We start from the raw sequence: 25,609 nt of genomic DNA, 5'->3' as shown, positions 1-25,609 counted from the left end.
GTGGGGACACTGATGTAAGGAGGCACTCCGATGGGGACACTGATGTAAGGGCGCACTTTGATGGCGACATTGATGTAAGGGAGCACTTTGATGGGGACACTGATGTAAGAAGGGAGCACTCCGATGGGGATACTGATGTAAGGGAGCACTCTCCAGTGGGGACACTGATGTAAGGAGGCACTCCGATGGGGACACTGATGTAAGGAGGCACTCCGATGGGGACACTGATGTAAGGAGGCACTCCGATGGGGACACTAATGTAAGGGAGCACTCCGATGGGGACACTAATGTAAGGAGGCACTCCGATGGGGACACTAATGTAAGGAGGCACTCCAATGGGAACACTGATGTAAGGAGGTACTCCGATGGGGACACTGATGTAAGGAGGCACTCCAATGGGGACACTAGATTGGATTGCTAGAGCAACAGGGACGCAGTGCACAGTGCGTGACAGGTCGGACAAGGAGGCTGATGAGGGAGAGACTTAAATATATTAAAAGGACATTGTATGAGGAAACTTATACTTGGAATTGCATGAGGAAAATTATAATTGGCAAACCCTTTGACTGTAATTATTGTGGTGAAAAAAGCGAATAGAGCCATGATTAATTTTTAAAGGAAAAAAGCTGTTGCTGTCAGGAAAAGGATCATTTAAACAGAGGAAAAACCTGTCACACTCAGCAAAGCAAATCTGCGACTGTAGAAACGCTGTTAAAGGGACATTGCCTGATTGAAATCTACCACTGTAAGTGCATTACTGTAAAAAAAAAAAAAAAATGCAAAACATAGACACGCTATTAAAGGGACATTTATAAGCAAACTGACTTTAGTAGCAAAGTACGCCTACAGAAAATCTGCGAGTGTGATTGCGAAACCTTACAAAAAAATGGAAAGTAAAGACACGTTTTGAACGGGACATTTGCAAATAGAAGACTGCAGACGCAAAACAAACCTGAATGAAATCTGCGACTGTAGGTGCATTACTGTAAAAAAAAAAAAAATCGCAGAACATAGACACGCTATTAAAGGAACATTTATAAGCAAACTGACTTTAGTAGCAATGTACGCCTTACTGGAACAAGTCTGTTTTTACAAATGTTTGACCACATATGTTCTAGCGCCCGTTAATTTAACAGGCTTAATGTCTAGTATATATATAATTCCGAAAAAGAAACACTTTAGACTTGTATTTATTATAATGGCTATATTTATATTAGAACAGACATACAGTACTTAAGAATAATAATACCGTAGACTAGGAGTACTCTACCATTGTATTACGTTAGAAGCATATTATAAAAATGATACATTAGATAAGGAATACTCTATCATTGTATTATATTAGAAGTACGTTATGACAACTACACATTAGAATAGGAATTTTCTATGATGAATTCACTGTACAACAAGGGACCCGTTTTTTATTTTTATTTAATAAAGGACTTGTTAAACGTTTGGGTGTCTTTTTTTTCTAGGTTACATTTTTTCATTCTTTTTAGGAGGCTTCCAGGTTTAGATAATACCCCCAGCTGCAGACCCCCTCCACAACCACTAGGCCAAGGTTGTGGGAAGGAAGCCCTTGTCCTCATCAACAAAAAGGGACAAGGTGCTTTGCCAGGCGGGACCACCCTGACAAGGCACCCCCACCCATGTTGAGGGCTATTGGCCTGATATGGTGCAGGAGGGGGGGTGCACAGTTGTCCCCTCCTTTCTTGGCCAGCCAGCTTGCATTCTAGGATTAAGGGTCTGGCATGTTTTATGCGGAACCCCATTCATTTTTTTTGTTTTCCTTTTTAATGGAGTTCCCCCTTGAAATCCATAGTGGATTTAAGGGCTCTGGTATGCATTTTGGGGGACTCTATGCAAATTTTTTTTTGTCATTCTTGCTGTCGGATATGCTACAGCAAAAGTGAAATTTACATTAACAAAAAAAAAAAAAAAAAAAAAAGATAGTTTAAAAGAAAGTAATTTTACCTCCAAAGATCGCTTAGGGTCTGCTATATATTTTGGGAAACTGTGTGCCAGCAGGGAAATCTCATTTTCTGATAGTTTAAGACTGGGGTTTCACATATGTGCGAATTGGATGCATTTTAACTGCATCCTATTCGCATAACATGTGAATCGGACTGGCTTTCAATACAGCCGATTCATACACGTGCGGATCGGCCGTGGTGAGGTTTTAAAAATTTTGTGCAATTTTGGGTACGGTTCAGGTGCAATTTCAGGTAAAAACTTGCACCTGAATCGCACCTGAACTAGGTTAAACAATCTATGTGCACAGCTATGTTCTTTAGCATGCTGGGAAATGTAGTCTCCTGTAAATAACCTGTCAGTTGTCAATAGAAGAATTTTATGGATGTATTATTAATAGGTCATCCAGCGAATGCCCAAGCCTCCCACTTTATGCTAATAAATGTCCCACCAATGAGAATCAGCCTCCCTGTGATGTCACCAGTCTCTGGGAAGATTTCTCACATGTCCCGTTCCCCCCCAACTATCTTTATATGACCTCCCCCTACATAAAATGCAGCATGGAGGGGCTCAGTGAAGATGTCAGTGAAGGTGTGGAGGTGTCGGATCGGAATATCCAACTCATAAAAAGAGAGACACCCCGCCTTATAATCCAGACACACCCTGACTCTGTGTAATGGGATGTTGGCCAATATATTAGCTTGTTTGTTATGTTTCCATAACAGATTACCGTTCCACTCCAAACACCAGGACTTCTCATTACATCCAATCTCTGACATCTCTCCTGTCCTGGCTATACTGGCGTAACACATCCCAACTCCCCAGTTCATTGATCCCCCAACATCTACATCCCAGTAATGTCTCCCTGAGGAGAAACTCTGATTGCTCAACACCTGAGGAGTTATCACTTCCCTGTATTGTGGAACATTCTTGCCTAGACTAGAATTATAAATACTGCCATTATCTACTTTGTAGGCCTGAAATATCTTTGTTGTATTTGAGCGATTCAGCTTTTTATTCGTCTTGTATGCAGTCTTGCTATCATCTGAGATATTTAGGTAATTATGAGCCGTGTCTATATCCAGTAATATTTCTGCAGGTACTGGTATAATCGCTCCACCAACCACTGTTATTATATCAGATAATCCTGTATGTAATGTGTGTGAGATTCCAGTCACATCCAGATCCCCCCCACCATGAAGGAGTTTACGTCTCTCTTTGTCCATCTCATCTCCATCCTCAGTATCACACAAGTCACCTGTGTCTGATTCCTGTAAAACGCTCAGTGGATCAGTCATGTTACATATCTCCTCTATGCGACGCATCTTCCTGGACAGCTCGTCCTTCTTTATCTCCAGATCCTGGATTAAATCAGCGGCTGGAAATAAGACATTATTTTTCTGGAAAGAGATCTTGTTCAGAACTCTCTTCTCTAGGATGTCCAGTTGTCTCCTGATGTCTCTGAATATGGCGGTGACTCTCTTGACCAAACCGTCTGCACTGTCTTCCACTTTTCTTTTGTATTTCTGCAGACTTTTGAGGCTTTCCTCCACCTCCTCTCTCTTTTTCACCAACTTCTGCAACGCATTGGTCAGGTTCTCCTTCCTCTTCTCAGAGGCCTCCTCCAGTGCCTCCACCTGGTGTTTCTGATGGTCTCCATGCAGCCTGCAGGACCCACAGAGACAGGCTAAGTCCTCCATGCAGTAATACTCCAGGATCTTCTCATGGATTGAGCATTTCTTGTTCTTCTGGGGAGTGGTAAGGTCAGATAGGACATGTTGGGATGACTTGCTGTGGACTCTCAGATGGTCATCACAGAGAGAAGCTTCACAATGCAGACAAGATTTAACAGCAGGTACAGGAGAGTGAATACAGTGCGTACAGAAGATCTGACTTTCTTTCTCCTCCTTCTTCTCTGGCTCTGTAGATCGGAAACTCTCCACTATGTTGCGCAGTGTTGTGTTCCTGCTAAGTTCAGGCCGCTCCTGGAACTCTTCTCTACATTCAGGACAGCAATAAAATCCAGACTTCCCCTGTGTATCCAGAACACCTTCTATACAGTCCTGGCAGAAGTTGTGTCCACATCTCAGTGTCACAGGATTGGTATAAATGTTCAGACAGATGGAACAGTCCAGCTCCTTCCTCGCATCAGAGAACGCCATCGCTGCCTGCAGAAGAGAGAAACAAAACTAAATAGCTGTGTGTCAGAGGGAGGGGGTCGGAGGAGAATTTACTGGAATAGAAGAGAGAAACGAAACTAAGTAGATGTGTGTCAGAGGGAGGAGATCAGAGGGAGGGAGTCAGAGGAGAATTTAATGCAATAGAAGAGAAGAGATAAACGAAACTAAGTAGATGAGTGTCAGAGGAAGGGGGTCAGAGGGAGGGAGTCAGAGAGAGGACTAAGGCTCCTTTCACACGGGCGATGCACCCCACGGAGTCCGTTCTGCTCAGTGGGGGATCGAAATAGGGTTTCCATCCATCCGGATTTCATGGTCAGGATCGGATTGGATAGCAGCGGGTGTCAGCAAAAATGTCTCCACTGACATCCACCGCTCCATAGGGCTGCATGGAGCATCTGATCAGGTCCGCCTGAAAAACGGACAGGCGGATCGGATCGGAAAGCCTGTGTGAAAGGGGCTTTACTGAGATATCTCTGTGTGCAGAACAGGAGGGAGGAGAGAGAGAGATCTGCTGATCGTGTCATCTGTAATAGAAATATTGAATCCTAATATTCTTAAGCTGAAATGAACATTATATATTGAACTTTTTTGTGACTCCAATGCATCAGAACAGTCTGAAGGCAATCACTTGGAAGGAGCTGAGGGGGAGGGTCGGTTTCACTAGGAGTGTTTAACATTCTTTAAGCTATGCTGACCATCTGGTGTATGGACTGTACTGGGAAGGTGGGGGTTGAGAACAGGAAGTATGTGACCATAAATGGTAAATTAACTTTTTGTGCTTTGTGTATTGTTCTGTGTAACTTTGTCCATTTGCAACACTATTTGTAAAGATCGCTGTTTTTAAGATTTTATCATCTATGTCATAATTGATTCATCTAAAGTTTCTTTTCTGTATAATAAATTAGATCTTTATTTTTTAGCATGTATCATTCATTATTTATTCTAATAGTAATAGCCTCAACAGCATTGGCTAGATTCTTTTATAGACAAAAAAAAGGTTATAATCACTTATTAGATTTATTAGACTGATTATTAAGTAGATAAGTGAGGGGAGTAGAACAATTTCCATAACAGATGGAGCCTCATGTGAGGAGTTTGTAATGTTTGGTTAAATGTTTATATGGAAAACAGAGCTGATCTATGAAGTGCTAATTGTCTTTGTTTGTCACCTCTGTGTCAGACTAGCAAACTCTTAAAGAACTTTCATTTCTTTTTTACCTTTTGTCTGTACTAATACCTTAATGAGACTGATATGAACAGTATAATTAAAATAGAATTGTACAAGAAAGTTGAACATATGTGGCCAGCCTAAGTCACACTGAATAATCTTGATGTGAATGAATAGATTGTAAGGTTTGTAATTAGACCTGTGAACGCTGGCTATATTGTAACTGCTACAAATCGTTTTGCAAATAATTGTGCCCTTATTAACTGCCTTCTGTACTCCAAGCACTCAAAGGGTTCTGATTATCCAATTTTGTGCTAATCTTTCTTGAGATAACAGAAGTAATAGTCGTACTTTAAGCATTGTTTTTTTTTCTAGAATACTTCGGAAAAGTCCATGGGGGGGGGGGGGATTAAAACTCGCAGGAAGTTCAGGGAATCTCCAGGCTAACTTTGAAGGACTATAGTCAAGATAGGAGAAAAATCCTGTACTGACAAGTAGTAAAAAAGCAGCAACGGTGACAGGGGCGGTACCTGTCAACCCAATCATTGGCCAGAGATTAGCTACCTCTGGGGGGCAACCGCTTAAGGTTGGGAAATCAACTCAGGGTCCATAATCCGTAAGGATGGGTAATAAAATTGCTTCAAAGAGGGCGTCTAACCGTTGTGAACCACCCTACTACTTGACCCCGAAGGAAGAGATGATTTATAAATATGGGCCTTGGGTTTTGAAATATATTCAAGATTGGGATTGCTGGACTGGGAAGAAGTATTCTAAAAGAGGGACTTTTAAGCCTAAAGCCTGGGAGGCCCTGTGGCATAGTCACCACAGGAACATGATACGCCCAGATGAAAGAGATGGTTGGAGTGCATGGATGGTAGAATCAATGAATAGGGCTAATGATGTGAATATTTTTACTGTGAGAATTAAGGCGAAAACACACCAAATGCCGCTAAGGATTAGAGAAAAGCAGGAGCAGCTACTAGAGCCAAATCCCCAGGGTAGTGAGAGTGATAAACAGGAGGAAGATGTGGAATTGTCAGGATTGGGGCCTTATGCAATCGCCCAGGCCTTATTAGCAAAGTACTCAAAAACTGATTCAGACTGGAGAAATAAGCCCCTCTCCTGTTTGTTGTCACTTGCAACTGCTATTGAAAGAAATATAGCTGATTGGGAGTCACTGAAGCCTCAAAGGATCTGCATTGTCACTGATCAATTGAACAGTGCAGATCTCGGCCTAAAACCAAAAAGGAAGCCTGTCTGCTTCAACTGCAACAGACCCAGACACTTCAAGAGGGAGTGTAGAGCTCCAAGACAAATTAGACCACCATGACCTAAAAGGGAATCTGAAAGAGACCCTAAGTGATGTGGAGAGCTCCCGCTGTTACCTGTAATCTCAACAAATGAGAAAGGAAGTGCTTATGTACAAATGCCATTAAATAATCAGACCCTAAATTGTTTAGTAGACACCGGGCCAGCTCGTTCAGTTTTAAAATCAAGTGAGGTAAATCTTCCCATTCAAAATACAATTAGGGGAGTTGGTCTAGGGGGTATATCATATCCCTTACTGGAAACCACTCCCACAAAAGTTTGAATTGGACCCTTTCAAACTGAAGCCTTCCTGCTCTTGAGCAATTCAGTTCCTTGCAATTTGCTAGGAAAAGATTTGCTCTCCCAAATGAAAGCACAAATGCAATTTACTGAGAATGGAGTGGAAGTAAATATCCCTTCAGATCCTGACCAACACCAAATGGTAGAAACCTGGGATAGCATCATCGCCTTATGTAAATTGGAACCAGACACAAGTTTTGCAGAGAGCTTGCCCAGTGATTTATCAAAAGCACGAATCTAAAGAGGAGAACACAGGAATTATGATCCACTGCCCCCCTGTTAAGATAAAACTAAAACCAGATGCTAATCTCCCTAGGTTACCTCAGTATCCATGGAAATTGGCTCAATTGGAGGGAATTAGAGCATATTGGTGAAAGTGAGTTCACCAGCTAATACCCCATTGTACCCTGTGAAGAAAAAAAAAAAATAGAGAGAAATCTTTCAGAATACTTCAGAAAAGTCCACGGGGGGAGATTAAACTATTAATGAGTTCGGGAAGTCTACAGGTTGGTTTGAAGGACTATAGTCAGGATAGGGAAAATCCTGTTCTGACAAGTAGTAAAAAATCGGCAACGGTGACAGAGGCGGAACCTGTCAGCCCAATCATTGGCCAGAGATTAGCTACCTGTGGGGGACAACCGTTTAAGGTTGGGAAATCAGTTCAGGGTGCAGTATATTGATAAATATGGACCCTGGGTGGTACGATATATTAGTGATTGGGATCGCTGGACTGGAAAGAAGTATTCTAAAAGAGGTACATTTATTGTTAAAGCATGGGAGGAGCTGTGGTATGTTCATCATAAAAAGATGACACGCCCAAATGAAAGAGATGCTTGGAGTATATGGATGCTAGAATCATTGAACAGGGCAGAGGAAGTGAATGCTTTTGCTTTGGGATTTAAGGAGAAATCTTTCCAAGCAACACTTCAAAGAAGGGACAAGCAGAAACTGTCCCACAAGTCACAACCCCAAAGTTGTGGCAGTTATGAACAGGGGGACAATAAGCAATTGTCAGGACTTGGGCCTTGTCTTGCCATTGCCCAGTCCTTGTCAGCAAAATGCTCAAGCGCTGATCTGAATTGTCACCTTTCAGCAGCTGACAAAAAAGGAGAGCAACAAAAAAGCTATAAGTTTGATATTCCAGTAAAAGGTGAATTACTGGAAGATTGTGAGGCACAGGAACCGGAAGAGGAAAGTAGAACAGCAAGGCAGGGAACGGATGCCATGTTGGAATTAAGGGAGGAAAGTCTCCAGGCAGAAGGAACATTTTCTGCTCCTCTGATGGAAGAGGATATGAAATTAAACTTCACTGGAAAATGTTATCGTAAGCGAGCGGGAAAGACTCCACTGATCTTTACGGCAAGGTGGATAAGTAGACAGTATGAACTTTTGAAATTGCAAAACACGTCCCTAAAAGAAGCTCTAGAAATAGCCAAAAGTAACATCAGTACTTTAGAAGTTTCTAAGTCAAATTCTGATGCTACTAGCTACCGCCACCTAGTAATAGAAAACCAGAGATTACAGGAAGAAGTTCATCAGCTGGTAAAAAGACTGAAGGATGCAGAAAGTGAAGTAAAATCATTATCCGTCAGCTGCCAGGAGCAGCTTGCTCAGTCTTCAAAAAGAGTGGATAACAAAGCAACTGATTTGGTTATGTCCGAAGTCAGTGGGACACCCACACCTAATGTATGTACCAATAGGGATAAATCCATGGAAGGTAGGAGTTCTCACAAAATTGACCCTATATCTTGTAAAGTACCAGAAAAAGCTTCTAATCCAGTTCTAGCCTTTCCAGTTGTAGCCATCGAACATTCTCAGTCATCTAAAACAAAGCCTTATGTTAAGAGACGCTGTACAACTTTAGATAAGATAAAATGTTATGCATGTGAACTATTTGGCCACATAGCTCGATTCTGTCTATCACGTCCCATTGAAAAAGTAGTGAAACAAAATCCATATAGGACAACGAGACGGGATTTTGAAGTGTACTCCGCACGCTTTGCAACATGGCCTAGGTGTAATAAGTATGAACAGCCTAGATCATGGGTCCCATTCCAAAATTCTAAATTAGAGAATGCGTCCATACAGAATGAGAATGAGGAAATGATTCGGGATGGGTCTTTGAAAGAATTTCAAACTTACCAAACAGATTTTAAGGAATTGAAAGGAAGACGTACAGGTTATTATAGAAAACATGCCGGTATTTGTGGTGTGTATGGTGTCTAGAGTTTGTCTTTAACCTAGCTAATTGTGAGAGTAAGTTTGGTCTGTGAAATACATGAACTATATATGTTGTGTCCTCTGAACTTTGTAGTCACAGCTGCTGACAGCCCACTGACCCCCCTCCTTTCTAGTCAGATATGTGAGTGTATTGTCATGCAAATTGTCTGGTTATTCATTAAAGTGAAAGGTGAGATCTCTGTAATAGTGAACTGAGATGTGTATTCACTAACACGTGTTTTGTTTTCCAGAGAGACAGTTCTAAAAGTGTCATTGTGGTGAGGTATTATGATTTGTGAATAAATGGTACCACCTAAATTATTATTATTATACAGGATTTATATAGCGCCAACAGTTTGCGCAGCGCTTAACAAAATGAAGGCAGACATTACAGTTACAATACAATTTGGAACTAAAGGAATCAGAGGGTCCTGCTCGTTAGAGCTTACAATCTAAAAGGGAGGGTCAATTGATACAAAAGGCAATAGCTGGGGGGGATGAGCTGATGGAGCAAGTGAAACAGTGTTATTAGTTAGTAGCCGGGTAGGCTTCTTTAAAGAGAAGGGTTTTCAGGGATCGTCTAAAGATGGATAGATTAGGGGACAGTCAGACAGATTGGGGTAGAGAGTTCCAAAGAATGGGAGAAGCTCTGGAGAAATCCTGGAGGCGAGCACAGGAAGAGGTGACAAGGGAGCTAGAGAGCAGGAGGTCTTGGGAGGACCAAAGAGAGCGGCTTGGTTGATATTTTGAGATCAGGTTAGTGATGTAGCTGGGGGCAGAGTTGTGGATGGCTTTGTAAACTATTGTTAGCACTTTGAATTTTATTCGTTGGGTGAGTGGAAGCCAGTGAAGGGATTGGCAGAGAGGGGTGGAGGAAACTGAACGGTTGGTAAGGTGGATAAGTCTTGCAGCAGCATTCATTATGGATTGAAGGGTAATCCACTGAGGAGGGAGTTGCAGTAGTCGAGGCGAGAGATAACCAGGGCGTGAATTAAAAGCTTGGTGGTGTCATTGGTTAAAAAGGGCCGTATTCTAGCGATGTTGCGGAGGTTAAGGCGGCATGATTTGGACAGGGATTGGATGTGAGCCTGAAAGGACAGTGCAGAGTCCTAAATATTTTTTTTTTTTTTTTTACGAGCTGCTCATTTTTGACCATGGTGAAAATTTTTTTGGGGGAATTAATGGTATACCATAAACAAAATCCATGTGGTAATTAGTTTGAGCTCAACAATTTTTGGTTTTTGAAAAAGTGCACTGTTCCAAAAAAACTAAGAAAAATGTTCAAAGTCTTTCTTTATGGAATGTAATGTATTATATAATTGTGTGTTTCATATGCTAATTTTTTGTCACATGTACTTAACCATCGGTTTATTTTTAGGAGGAAGAAAAATGTAATGTTTATTTATATTTCTAAATTTTATTGGTGTTTTATCCTTCAGATTCCATAATTGGGTTTCATGGCTTTCAGAACCAAAGGAGATCACAGCCTTCAGAGACAACTTTATATAAAAATTATTTTTATTTTTTTAGGTTTATTTAGATGGGGCTTCTGATGTCAGTCCATTTGGCTGTGCTTGGTTCTAGACCATGTGTGGTGTATGTTCTGATCCGACATATGTAGAGCCCTGGTATTAATGAGTTTCTTTCCTCAACTGATAAGCAAAACCAACTAGTTCAAGTCTATCCCATATTTCCACTGACAATATGATTGGTCATCTTCAGTCTTACTTAGTTTCTATAGATGAGAATTTGATTAGGACTGTAGTGGATAATTGTCACTCTAAACACCTATATTAGGTTGAAGAAGTGTTATGAATCTCTGTCAGTGTTACTGCATTTATTGGTAAGGGTATTTTGGAATTGTCCAGAGTTTGATTTGTTACTGATATGTTTCCTCTATGCCCAAAGATCAGTAGCTATGCTGGTACTTGTAGCTCTATGGATTATACTTGTAAGGGTCTGCTGTTATACCTGTTATACTTGTGTTTAAAGCGGAGTTCCACCCAGTGCACATTTTTAAAAAAAAAAAATACCCCCCGGGACAGTCAGGGCTAGTACATTCCACAATGGCTAGCTTCTGATCTGTCTTGGGTTGCACTCACCTTTTAGGAGAAATACTTACCTTGAAAAAGTATTCTCCAGCGCTGCCATCTCAGGTGTGGGAAGCTTGAAGCCAGCGCGATCCTCTTCGGCGTCCTCTTCCTTCTTCTTCGGTCCCACGATGCACTGCACCGGCCCCAACGTCACTTCCGGTGTGCGCACGCCATCCCTCCACAGCTTCTGGGCATGTATAGTATATTTTCTCTACAAGGTAAGTAAAAAAAAAATTGCGATTATCCATTTGTTTTTCAGGTGACCCGGAGCGAGAAGATGGAGGTAAGTATAAAATTAGGGTGGAACTCCACTTTAAGACTGGTTCACACCCTGCTGTTAATTGAATTAGTTACACACCCAGCCAGTCCTTTCTTTTCAAACTTAGCTCATTGCCTCAGGGCTAATGTGACTTTGTTCCTAGCAGTCTCTCGGTCCCAGAGTGTAATTCAATCCTTATTTCCTGCCCAGTGACACCATGCAACTATCTGCTCTTAAAGTTTCCTGTTTGACTGTTTTTACGTGGCTATTCATTATTGGCCATCTGTGCCCAGTAGCAGAAGTTCCTTGAGCTGGAAATACACTATGCAATTTTTGTTGTTCAATCCCCTTTGGATTGTCCTTCAGATATGTAATACGAGGGCCTGCCTGCTTGCATACAATTTGAAGGTGTTTAGGTCTAACCTCGTATTGTATGGTTTTGGTGGATCTGAAGAAGCATAATACAGAAAATTTGTAAGTAAATTGTATGGTGTGTAGCCAGCTTTGGAATCTGTGCCTTTGCCTTTCCAAGGGTCCTCACATTCATTATACGGGTGGGCATGCTGTATTCTCCCCAGTAGGGATGATCGAACTTTTCAAAAGTTCGGTTCGGCCAGAACATCCGAGCTTCCCGAAAGTTCGGCCCGGATTTCAGAACCCCATTGAAATCAATGGGACCCGAACTTCGGTAATCAAAAAACACAATTTTGAAGCCCTAAAACCCAATAAATGCCCCTAAAAAGTGCCTAGGGTTCTGGGTCATACCCCAGGGACTATTAATCACACAAAAAAAAGTTCTTAAAAATTGTCATTTGTGATAGAGAGCCAATTATTGAAAACATTTAAAATAAAAAAAAAAATGTCTTTGGATTTAGTATCTGGGGGGTCTAAAAGTGTACCTGTGAAGTTTCAGCTCTGTAGCATGTCCAGAACCAGAAAAAAAAGTTTGTTTGAATTAGTGCACTTATAGAACAGGGATATGGCTCCGCTCTTTTCACACCTTGCCGGTTTAGTAGCAGGCGTTTTTTTGGGTTCTTTGGAGGCAGGAAAAAAATCTGAACTTGTGTATAGTGGTATATATACACACACACTTATATGTATTTTACACATACACATATATAGGTGTGATAGGAGCGTAACCATATTAGTGTTAATTATTTAATTAGCGCAAGCATATATTTCTGCTACTATCACACCTATATATGTCTAGGTGTATATATACATATAAGTATGTGTGTATATATACCCCTATACACAAGTTCAGATGTTTTGCCTGCCTCCAAAAACCCCCAAACAATGCCTGCAACAACACGCCTGGGCGTTTTTTTTGGCGCTAGCGTTTTTTTGGGCATTTTTTTGGGTTCTTTGGAGGCAGGCAAAACATCTGAACTTCTGTATAGTGGTATATATACACACACACTTATATGTATTTTACACATACACATATATAGGTGTGATAGGAGCGTAACTATATTGGTGTTAATTATTTAATTAGCGCAAGTATAGTTTTCTGCTCCTTTCACACCTATATATGTGCAGGTGTATATATACAGACATGTGTGTGTGTGTGTATATATATATCCCAATACACAAGTTTAGATGTCATGCCTGACTCCAAACTTGTCCTAAAAAAATCCCTATAAACGCCTGCAGCCAAAAAGCAGGCTGCCCGGCGAGAAGCCATATCCCTGCACCGAAAGTGACACAAGAGAAACAATGTTAGCGGTCACCCTGATATGGAAGGGTTTGGTCACCCTGCCATAGCAGTCAGTGTCAGTTAACCCTACACTACACTACAGTCCCCTTACACTTAACACTTTCCCTACAGAAACTAAATTTTTGCATCTAACTAAAGTGTAAAAGAGCACCCTAACTACACTAGATATCCCTTTCCTCACACTAATAAATGTTAAATGACACTTTTAAAGTAAATTAACAGAACTGCTTCCACTCTCTTCCATGTCCCTGTATTACAATGCTAGGAATTTGACGGGGGCTATCTTATATACTGGGGGGGCGTATTCACTAATGATTGGCCTAGGGACCCCCTAGTCACTCCAATCACATTCCTAGCATTCTCCTGCCCCCTCAATTGGCTTTAACTGATGGTTCTGGTCCAATCACAGGCTTTTAAAGCCCATTCCCTGGCCCATTGCATTTTGGTCGGTTCTGGTTGCTGAATTCCGAACTTTTTCAGCAAAAAGTTCTAAATTCGGCCGAACCGCGAACAGTCAATGTTTGGGTCGAACCGATGGTCGACCCGAACCGTTCGATCATCCCTACTCCCCAGTTGGTGCCCATAGGTGTCCTTCCTGTCCTAGACTCCTTGTGTACCTTAACCGGTTGCCGACCGCCGCACGACTATATACTGCGGCGGTCAGCCCCGGCCAGGCAGAGTGACGTATCGGTACGTCACTCGCCTGTCACTGACTTGCGAGCCTATCGCGGGTGGGCGGGCGCGCGCCCGCCGAGGCGCGCGCCCGCCGCGGCTCGTTCACAGACAAGTCAGTGCGTGTGACCGGCGGACTCGATGTCCGCCAGTCACACTGCGATCGCTCCTGTGAAGGGAGAAAGACAGAGCGGCTTGTGTAAACAAGCTGCCTGTCAGTTCTCCCTGTGTAAAAGTGAAGATCTGACCGTTCTACTATGTAGAACGGTTGATCTTTGCTTTTACACCAATAGGAATGTCCCTGCACAGTTAGAAGCACGCCCCTAGGACACACTTAACCCCTCCCTGTCCAATAAAGTTAACCCCTACCCTGCCAGTGTCATTTTTGCAGTAACAGTGCATATGTATAGCACTGATTACTGCAGTAATGTCACTGGTACCCCCAAAAGTGTCAAAAATGTCAGTCAAGGGTCCGATCTGTCCGCCGCAATATCGCAGTACCGAAAAAAAAATCGCAGATCGCCGCCATTACGCGTTAAAAAAAAAAAAACACCAAAAATGACAAAAATCTTTCCCTTTGTTAGTAAACGCAATAACTTTTGCGCAAACCAATCAAAATATGCTTTTTGCGATTTTTTTTACCAAACATAGGTAGCATAAAACAAATTGGCCGAAAAATGTTAAAAAATTTCGATTTTTACTTTTTTTTTGGGGAATTTCATATAAAAAAATGTGAAAAGTATTGTTATTTTTGCAAAATTTACGCTCTTTTTTTGTTTATAGCGCGTGATCAAAAAATTGCACAGGTGATCAAATACCACCAAAAGAAAGCTCTGTTTGTGGGAAAAAAAGGACGTCAAATTCGTTTAGGTACAGCGTCGCACGACCGCGCAATTGTCCGTTAAAGTCACGCAGTAAAAAATCGCAAAAAAAACCCTGGTCCTTTAGCAGCCAAATCCTCCGGGGCTTAAGTGGTTAACTAGTATTCTGTGTCCTGCATGCCAGTAAGACCAGTGCCCCAGTGCTGTACTATGCTCCAGCCTTCCATGTGAGTCCTATCGGAATAGTGTACGCAGTTTATGTTGTATGGGTGAAGGATTGTCTGATTACCTTGTTAAAACTGTGGTCCCCGCGCTTATGGACTGAGTGTTAAATTATGTGCTAATAGATAAACTTTAAATAAAAGCTGCTGGCTGCAGTGAAAAGTGCTGGTGCTCTTTGAAATGTAGAATGTGATTGCAGCGCTGCTTTAAATAGTGAATATTACTTGATAATGAGTGTTTAAAATGATGATGTAAACAATTAATTTACAAAATATCATAAATTACATCCAATATAAATAGTGCTTATAAACAATAAAAAATATCATCCAGTCTCCATAAATAGTGCTTTTGCTAAATAGTGATAATATAAATTATTGCTTCAAATAAAGTGTCCATTAATCATCCTTTCGGGATATTAAATTCTTCCAAACCATTCAAAAAGTGCTTGACTGCTCAATCTGTGCTTGTATGCGGGGTCTCTCCCTTTGGGTATCTACTTACCATCAAGTAGAATATAACAGGCATGGAAAAAAGGACTTTGCATACAGCTTCTCCGGTTGTTAGAAAGGCTTGTTGCTGGAAAACATAGATTCATCCCCGGTGTCCTCAGAAAAGAAAACTAAACATAGTGAAGATCGTTTTCACATTTCATTTCTTGGGGTAACACAGCGGGGTTTTTTGTGAGTATAAATGATATTTTTTATTGTTTATAAGCACTATTTATATTGGATATAATTTATGATATTTTGTAAATTAATTGTTTACATCATCATTTTAAACACTTATCAAGTAATATTCACTATTTAAAGCAGCGCTGCAATCACATTCTACATTGTCTGATTACTGGATTGACAAATGGGTCACAATGTGTGCAGCCTTTGTAAAGAATCAGGTGTACATGTTGAAAGGTTAATTTCAATCCAGGTATTCAGACTATTCCCATAGTTAGGTTAAAGAGAGGTTTATTGGAGACTGCAGGAGCTGGGGGCATGGCACTGGGTGCTTTAATCATTATCGACCGGAAGGTACTCAGGAACACATTGGGGAGTGTGGAGCTACATGTTGGTGAAGGGGTTAGAAAATCCCCCTTACTCTGTGCAGCACCCAGGTACAATGAGAGGTGTTCCAGGACCCCAGGAAAAGTGTTTGCCTCTTCCTCAGTGGGACAATTTCCACTTCGCAAAGACAGGCAAGTGGTAGGGATGATCGAACGGTTCGGGTCGACCATCGGTTCGACCCGAACATTGACTGTTCGAGGTTCGGCCGAATTTAGAACTTTTTGCTGAAAAAGTTCAGAATTCGGCAACCAGAACCGACCAAAATGCAATTGGCCAGGAAATGGGCTTTAAAAGCCTGTGATTGGACCAGAACCATCAGTAAAAGCCAATTGAGGGGGCAGGAGAATGCTAGGAATGTGATTGGAGTGACTAGGGGGTCCAGAGGCCAATCATTAGTGAATACGCCCCCCAGTATATAAGATAGCCCCCGCCAAATTCCTAGCATTGTAATACAGGGACACGGAAGAGAGTGGAAGCAGTTCTGTTAATTTTACTTTAAAAGTGTCATTTAGCATTTATTAGTGTGAGGAAAGGGATATCTAGTGTAGTTAGGGTGCTATTTTCCACTTTAGTTAGATGCAAAAATTTAGTTTCTGTAGGGAAAGTGTTAAGTGCCACGGTTACCGTAATGTAGTGTAGGGTGAACTGACACTGACTGCTATGGTAGGGTGACCAAACCCTTCCATGCCAGGGTGACCGCTATAGAGAAAAGATTGTTTCTCTTAGGTCACATTCAGTGCACTAATATGGCTTCTCGCTGGTCAGCCTGCTTTTTGGCTGCAGGCGTTTATAGGGATTTTTTGAGGACAAGTTTGGAGTCAGGCATGACACCTGAACTTGTGTTTTGGGGTATATATACACACACATGTCTGTATATATACACCTGCACATATATAGGTGTGAAAGGAGCAGAAAACTATACTTGCGCTAATTAAATAATTAACACCAATATGGTTACGCTCCTATCACACCTACATATGTGTATGTGTAAAATACATATAAGTGTGTGTGTATATATATACAGTATACCCCTATACAGAAGTTCAGATGTTTTGCCTGCCTCCAAAGAACCCAAAAAAATGCCCAAAAAAACACCAGCGCCAAAAAAAAAACGTCCAGGTGTGCTTTTGCAGCAGGCGTTTTTTTGGGCATTTTTTTGGGGTCTTTGGAGGCAGGCAAAACATCTGAACTTCTGTATAAGGGTATATATATACACACACACTTGTATGTATTTTACACATACGCATACTGTATATAGGTGTGATAGGAGCGTAACCATATTGGTGTTAATTATTTCATTAGCGCAAGTAGTGTTCTGCTACTTTCACACCTATATATGTGTATGGGTATATAAACATATAAGTGTGTGTGTACATATACCCCTATACAGAAGTTCAGATGTTTTGCCTGCCTCCAAAAAAATGCCCAAAAAAACGCCTGCGCCAAAAACAAAAACGCCCAGGTGTGTTATTGCAGGGTTTTTTTGGGCATTTTTTGGGGGTTCTTTGGAGGCAGGCATGACATCTCAACTTCTGTATAAGGGTATATATACACACACACTTATATGTATATATACCCATACACATATATAGGTGTGAAAGTAGCAGAACACTATACTTGCGCTAATGAAATAATTAACACCAATATGGTTACGCTCCTATAACACCTATATATGTGTAAAATACATATAAGTGTGTGTGTATATATATATACCCCTATACAGAAGTTCAGATGTTTTGCCTGCCTCCAAAGACCCCAAAAAAATGCCCAAAAAAAACGCCTGCTGCAAAAAAAAAACACCTGGGCGTTTTTTTTTGGCGCTGGCGTTTTTTTGGGCATTTTTTTGGGTTCTTTGGAGGCAGGCAAAACATCTGAACTTCTGTATAGGGGTATATATATACACACACACTTATATGTATTTTACACATATATAGGTGTTATAGGAGCGTAACCATATTGGTGTTAATTATTTCATTAGCGCAAGTATAGTGTTCTGCTACTTTCACACCTATATATGTGTATGGGTATATATACATATAAGTGTGTGTATATATACCCCTACACAGAAGTTCTGATGTTATGCCTGCCTCCAATAACCCCCAAAAAATGCCCAAAAAAACGCTTGCTACAAAACCGGCAAGGTTACATAGTTACATAGTTACATAGTTAGTGAGGTTGAAAAAAGACATCAGTCCATCCAGTTCAACCTATGATGTGTGTGTGTGTTTGCTTTTAGCCGTACATTGTATACCCCTGTATGTTGTGGTCTTTAAGGTGTCCATCTAACAGTTTTTTGAAACTATCAATGCTCCCTGCTGATACGACTGCTTGTGGAAGAGAATTCCACATCCTTACCGCTCTTACAGTGAAGAACCCTTTACGCACTTTAAGGTTAAACCGCCTTTCCTCTAGTTTTAGTGAGTGGCCACGAGTCTTATTGTATCTCCTTTCTCTGAATAGTTTGTTCCTTATGCTCGGGTCGCCAGTACAGTATTTGTACATTGATATCATATCCCCCCTCAATCGTCTCTTCTCCAGAGAGAATAAGTTCAGGGCTTGTAGTCTTTCTTCATAGCTGATGTCCTCCATCCCCCTAATTATTTTTGTTGCCCTTCTCTGGACTTTCTCCAGTTCCAGCACATCCTTTCTGAGGACCGGTGCCCAGAACTGGACAGCATACTCCAGATGTGGCCGGACCAGAGTCTTGTAGAGCGGGAGAATAATCTCTTTATTTCTGGAGTGAATCCCCTTTTTTATACATCCCAGTATTCTGTTGGCTTTGCTTGCTGCGGCCTGGCATTGCATGCCACTGCCATGCCTGTTGTCTACCAGTACCCCTAAGTCCTTTTCCATCCTAGACTCACCCAGAGGTTCCCCCCCTAGCGAGTAGCTTGCTTTCTGGTTTCTGGCCCCCAAGTGCATTACTTTAAATTTTTCAACATTAAATCTCATCTGCCATGTAGTTGCCCACTCCGTTATTTTGTTCAGGTCCGCTTGCAAGGTTTCCACATCCTGCATAGAAGATATTGGCATGCCTAACTTAGTATCATCCGCAAATACTGAGATTGTACTAGATATCCCCTCCTCTAGATCATTTATGAATAAATTAAACAGGATTGGTCCCAGGACAGAACCCTGGGGGACCCCACTTTCCACACCCGCCCAATCCGAGTACTCCCCATTAATCACCACCCTCTGTACTCTCCCCTGGAGCCAGTTCTCTATCCAGGTACTCACCTTATGGTCCATACCTATCTTCCTTAGTTTGTACAGTAAGCGTTTGTGGGGAACGGTGTCGAAGGCCTTTGCAAAGTCCAGATACACCACATCCACAGGCTTACCTTTATCTAGGTGGCAGCTCACTTCATCATAGAAGGTTAATAGATTGGTTTGGCACGAACGATTTTTCATGAATCCGTGCTGATTAATACTTATAATACCGTTTTCATTACTAAAGTCTTGTATGTGGTCCCTTAACATCCCCTCCAATATTTTGCAGACTACAGATGTTAGGCTGATCGGCCTATAGTTACCCGGGATATATCTCGGCCCCTTTTTAAATATTGGTACCACGTTGGCTTTTTTCCAATCAGCTGGCACCATACCCATCTGTAAACTATCCTTAAAGATCAAGAATAATGGTCTGGCAATCACCTGGCTGAGCTCTTTAAGAACCCTCGGGTGCAAGCCATCCGGTCCCGGGGATTTATTTATGTTAAGCTTCTCTAGTTTAGCTCTAAGTCTATCTTCTGTTAGCCATGGCGGCACTTCCTGAGGTGTATTATTTAGTTCGGCCTTACAAGCTGGGTTCGTGTAGACCCCCGATTCCTTTGTGAAGACTGAAGAAAAGAAATGATTTAACACTTCCGCCTTTTCTCTGTCCTCAGTGGCCATTTTTCCTTTATCATCTTTTATGGGGCCAATGTGTTCTGGCCTCGCTTTCTTACTGTTTATATACTTAAAGAACTTCTTGGGGTTCTTTTTACTCTCCTCCGCTATATGTCTCTCGTGTTCTATTTTAGCCGCCCTGATTTCATCTTTACATTTCTTATTACACTCTTTATAATGCTTAAATGCTGCCACTGACCCCTCAGTCTTGTATTTTTTGAAGGCCTTTTCTTTAGCTCTAATGTACATTTTTATGTTGGAGTTTAGCCACCCAGGGTTTAGTTTTGTTCTTTTAAATTTATTTCCCAGTGGAATGCACTGGCCCACCCCCTTGTTAAGTATGCTCTTGAAGCACTCCCATTTTTCCTCCGTGTTCTTTGTTCCCAGGGTTCTATCCCATTTTATATTTTCTAGCAGTGAGCGCAGTTTAGGGAAATTGGCTCTTTTGAAATTCAGCGTCTTAATATTACCCTTGTGTTTCCTATTACTGTAATTAATACTGAAACCAATTGACCTATGGTCACTGCTCCCTAAGTTTTCCCGTATTTCTATATCCGTGAGCAGGTCTGCATTGTTGGTAATCAGTAGGTCAAGTACCGCATTGTTTCTTGTCGGTGCATTCACCATCTGACCCATGAAATTGTCCTGCAAAATATTTAGGAACTGCCTAGCCTTGGCTGAGTGCGCGGTTCCTTCTGCCCAGTCTATATCCGGATAATTAAAGTCCCCCATTATAATGACATTTCCCATCCTTGCTGCCAATCCTATCTGTAACATGAGGTCCGCCTCCCCCTCCTCACTCTGGTTGGGGGGCCTATAGCATACGCCCAATATTACCTTCCCCACCGTGCCTTCCCTTTGAAGCTCTACCCATAGGGATTCTGCCTCGTCCATAACTCCATTATTAATATCATCCCTCATATTTACCTGTATACTGTTCTTAATATACAGACATACCCCTCCCCCTTTTTTACCCTCTCTATCCCTGCGATAAAGGGAATACCCCTGAATGGTCGCCATCCAATCATGAGAGCTGTCGAACCAAGTCTCAGTTATCCCCACAAAATCTAAGTCCTCCTCAAACATCAGCAGCTCCAGCTCTCCCATCTTGTTGGCCAGGCTTCTGGCATTGGTATATAAGCCTCGTAATTTAGATCGGTTACATTTATCCTCATTTGATGTTTTTAGGCTGCTCTCTTGATTTTTCCCCGTACCCACCCTGGGTTTAGGAGCTCCGAACACCCTACCGCTAATGCCCCCATTTCTGCCCTCTGAATCTTGCTTTCCACTGGCTAATTCTACATCTGTACCCTCCCCCCCATTCCCTAGTTTAAAAGCCCCTCTAACTTTTTGGCCATCCTCGCACCCAGTACGGCTGCACCCACCCCATTTAGGTGCAATCCGTCCCTACCAAAGAGCCGGTGACCGACTGAGAAGTCGGCCCAGTTCTCCAGGAACCCGAAACCCTCCTTACTACACCAGCTCCTCAGCCACTCGTTAACTTCCCTAATCTCCCGCTGCCTCTCTGGTGTGGCTCGAGGTACAGGTAGTATTTCGGAAAATACTACCTTGGAGGTCCTAGTCCTCAACTTAGCGCCTAAGTCCCTGAAATTGTTTAGGACTCTCCGTCTTCCTCTGCCTATGTCATTGGTACCCACGTGTACCATGACAGCTGGGTCTTCCCCAGCCCCACCCAGTAATCTGTCCACCCGATCCGCGATGTGCCGAACCCGAGCGCCCGGCAAACAACAGACTGTTCGGCGCACACGGTCTATGTCACAGATTACACTGTCTGCCCTTGGTGTGAAAATAGCGAAGCCATATCTCTGTTCCAAGTGACATAATAAAAACAATCTTTTTTTTTATGGTTCTGGACATGCTACAGAGCTGAAACTTCACAGGTACACTTTTTAGACCCCCCAGACACTAAATCCAAAGTCAAGATCAAAAAATCTTTTTTTTTTTTTTTTTTTTTCATTAATTGCCTCTCTTATTAAAAATGACAATTTTTAGGAACTTTTTTTTGTGTGATTAATCGTCCCTGGGGCATGACCCAGAACCCTAGGCACTTTTTAGGGGCATTTATTGGGTTTTAGGGCTTTAAAATGGTGTTTTTTGATTACCGAAGTTCGGGTCCCATTGATTTCAATGGGGTTCTGAAATCCGGGCCGAACTTTTGGGAAGTTCGGGTGTTCTGGTCGAACCGAACTTTTCAAAAGTTCGATCATCCCTAGCAGGTGGGGGTAGTATCCAAGTTTACTATGAGTCATATGGATTGGTGGACGACTCCGTTGCATGGCTGTCAAAACCAGATTTGCACTGTTCTTGTCCCTGATTGCAGGGACTGAACATCGTGCGTATACCTTGGTCAATTTGGGTACTATCCTATCCGACTCTACAGTGTTACACTATGTTCAGTCAGTCCATTATGTTCTGATGGTTTATGAGTAGAGTTGAGCGGACACCTGGATGTCCGTGTTCGGCCGGTTCGACCGAACTTTAAAAAAAAGTCCGGGTCCGTGTCCCGGACTTTTGCCGAACTTTTCCCAGACACCGAACCCCATTGAAGTCAATGGGGACCCGAACTTTCAGGCACTAAAATGGCTCTAAAACACCAAAGGAAAGGGCTAGAGTGCAGCAAATGGCAGCAAAACGTAATTAAGAGCATGGCAAGTAATCTGCAAACAAATGTGGATAGGGAAATAACTTAAAACAACAAAAAAAAAAACAGAAAAATAAAACAATGTTCTTCATCCCTGAAGGACAAGGCCCATATGGAGTAGGAGGGAGGTTGAGGTGGTGGTGGATGTGGCAGTGTCATAGGCGTGCGCACAGGGTGTGCCGGGTGTGCCGGGCACACCCTAATCACCTAGGGCACATAGCATTATCACTCTGTTTGCCAGTGAGGAGATGGGAAAGATCTCCCTCGGACCTGCTCTGCTCTATTTCTCTTTGCCAGCAGGGAGAGTAATGTATTGGGGCCATGTACATGTAGGCAAACACATGCATGTGTATTTCAACTTTGGGGTGCACACCCTAATGCAATAGGCTGCGTACACCTATGGGCGGTGTAGGTGGAAGCGGCGGTGGAGGAGGACCAGGGCCGGATTAAGAGCATCATGGGCTTGGTGCTGAGGATTTTGAAGGGCCTTAAGGGCCGTGCCTTGGCATGCACCCAGAGGAGGAAGGGTGCAGCCATGCATGCCTAATTCAACATGGGATGCTGTCTCTGAAGCCCATAAACACATCCATGCATCGGCAACTGTCCCTCCTTGTCCGGCCTTCGAGCTGTGTGGGGAGGTTCTGAGGGAGCTGCCTAGGGAAGCGAGCATAGAAGCCAGACTTCTGTGTTTACAAGTGACAGAAGAGCGGTAACAGTGAATATGGCCAACCCGGGGCCTATATAAAAGGTAGGGGCCTGGAGCTGCAGCTCCAATAGCCCCTACGTTAATCTGGCCCTGAGGAGGAGGACGAGGTAGCCAACACTGCTTCTTTTCACAAATTTTAAATGAGGGTACACCCCAAAAGAGTGAGAAAGAGCAAAAATGGAACAATGGGTGGGTAAGGTCGGTATCCATCGCTATTCTGCACAAGGTACCGAAAAGTCCCGTGGGATGCATGCCTGGTTCATTTTAATGAACGTGAGCTTGTCCACATTGTCTCTGGACAGGCGGCTGCGCTTGTCTGTGATAACGCCCCCAGCTGTGCTAAATACCCGTTCAGATAATACACTGGCTGCAGGGCACGCCAGCACCTCCAAGGCGTAAAGGGCAAGCTCAGGCCATGTGCCCAATTTGGAGACCCAGAAGTTGAAGGGGGCAGACCCCTCATTCAGTACGTCTAGGCGTGTGCACACATACTGCTCCACCATGTTGGTAAAATGCTGCCTCCTGCTAAGACGTTCCATCTGAGCTGCTGGTGCTGCTGTTTGTTGTGGCGTGCTGACAAAGCTTTTCCACATTTCGGCCATGCTAACCCTGCCTTCTGAGGTGCTGGCGGTGCCCTGGTTGCGTTGGCGACCTCTTCCTCCTCCTCCTCCTCCTCCTCTGCCTTGTGCTTCCACTGTGGCCCCGCTGTCAGGTGGGAATGCCAGCAGCATGGCGTCTACCAGCGTGCGCTTGTACTCACGCATCTTGCGATCGTGCTCCAGTGAGTGAATTAAGGACGGTACGTTGTCCTTGTAACGGGGATCCAGCAGCGTGGCCACCCAGTAATCAGCAAAAGTTAGAATGTGGGCAACTCGGCGGTCGTTGTGGAGACACTGCAGCATGTAATCGCTCATGTGTGCCAGGCTGCCCAGAGGCAACGAAAGGCTGTACTCTGTGGGAGGTGTATCGTCCGTGTCCTGTGTATCCCCCCAGCCACGCACCAGTGATGGCCATGAGCTGGCCTGGGTGCCACCCTGCTGTGAACATGGTTCCATCTCCTCCTCCAGCTCCTCCTCCTCATCCTCCTCATCCTCCAGAACTGTGCCCCTGCTGGACAATTGTGTCCCTGGCGTTTGTGTGTGCAGGAACCCACCCTCGGAGCCCCTTGAGAATGACTGCCCTGAAAGCCTTGGAAATGTTACCTCCTCATCCTCCTCCTCCTCCTCCTGTGCCACATCCTCTTCCATCATCGCCCGAATTGTTTTTTCAAGGAGGCATCAAAGTGGGATAGTTAAGCTGAGAACGGCGTCATCGGCACTGGCCATGTTGGTGGAGTACTCAAAACAGCGCAACAAGGCACACAGGTCTCGCATGGAGGCCCAGTTATTGGTGGCGAAGTGGTGCTGTTCCGCAGAGCGACTCACGCGTGCGTGCTGCAGCTGAAACTCCACTATGGCCTGCTGCTGCTCGCACAGTCTTTGCAGCATGTGCAAGGTGGAGTTCCACCTTGTGGGCACGTCACATATGAGGCGGTGAGCGGGAAGGCCGAAGTTACGCTGCAGCGCTGACAGGCGAGCAGCAGCAGGGTGAGAACGCCGAAAGTGCGCACAGACGGCCCGCACTTTCTGCAGCAGCTCTGACATATCGGGGTAGTTTTTAAGGAACCTCTGCACCACCAAATTCAGCACATGCGCCAGGCAAGGGATGTGCGTCAAACCGGCTAGGCCCAGAGCTGCTATGAGATTTCGCCCGTTATCGCACACCACCAGGCCGGGCTTGAGGCTCGCTGGCAGCAACCACTCATTTGTCTGCTGTTCCATGCTCCTCCACAACTCCTGCGCGGTGTGTGGTTTGTCCCCCAAACAGGCAAGTTGTAAAACTGCCTGCTGTCGTTTATCCCTGGCCGTGCTGAAGTTGGTGGTGAAGGTGTTACGCTGTCCGGATGAGGAGGCGGTAGAGGATGAGGAAGCGGAGTAGGAGGAGTTAGGAACAGGAGGCAAACTGAAGCGTCCTGCAATCCTCGGTGGTGGAAGGACATGCGCCAAATTGCTATCCACCTCAGGCCCATCCGCCACTGCATTTACCCAGTCTGCCGTTAGGGAGATATAACGCCCCTGACCGTGCTTACTGGTCCACGTATCGGTAGTTAGGTGGACCTTGCCAGAGATGGCGTTGCGCAGTGCACACCTGATTTTTTCCCCCACTTGGTTGTGCAGGGAAGGGATGGCTTGCCTGGAAAAGTAGTGGCGGCTGGGCACGACGTACTGTGGGACAGCCACCGACATAAGGTTTTTAAAACTGTGCGTCTTCACCAGACAGAATGACAGCATTTCAAAGGCCAAGAATTTTGAAATGCTGGCATTC

The 25,609-nt window shown here is 43.5% G+C and overlaps 2 protein-coding genes across 2 annotated transcripts in view; both read right to left on the bottom strand.

The window, feature by feature from the left end:
* Positions 1-25,609, bottom strand: part of LOC309550900 (3-galactosyl-N-acetylglucosaminide 4-alpha-L-fucosyltransferase FUT3-like) — a 1,045,386-nt gene that overhangs the window by 583,722 nt on the left and 436,055 nt on the right. The window lies entirely within an intron of this gene.
* On the bottom strand, positions 2,392-4,158 carry LOC309551195 (E3 ubiquitin/ISG15 ligase TRIM25-like). Its single transcript, XM_082251694.1, has one exon. It carries the CDS (start codon positions 4,131-4,133, stop codon positions 2,472-2,474), a length of 1,662 nt encoding a protein of 553 aa, XP_082107820.1. The 5' UTR covers positions 4,134-4,158; the 3' UTR covers positions 2,392-2,471.

Source organism: Pelophylax lessonae (assembly GCF_965119305.1).
Source record: "Pelophylax lessonae genome assembly, chromosome: 3".
In the NCBI taxonomy this organism is placed as follows: Eukaryota; Metazoa; Chordata; class Amphibia; order Anura; family Ranidae; genus Pelophylax; species Pelophylax lessonae.
The sequence above is the reverse complement of the archived record's forward strand: the minus strand, read 5'-3'. Positions and strand labels throughout refer to the sequence as shown.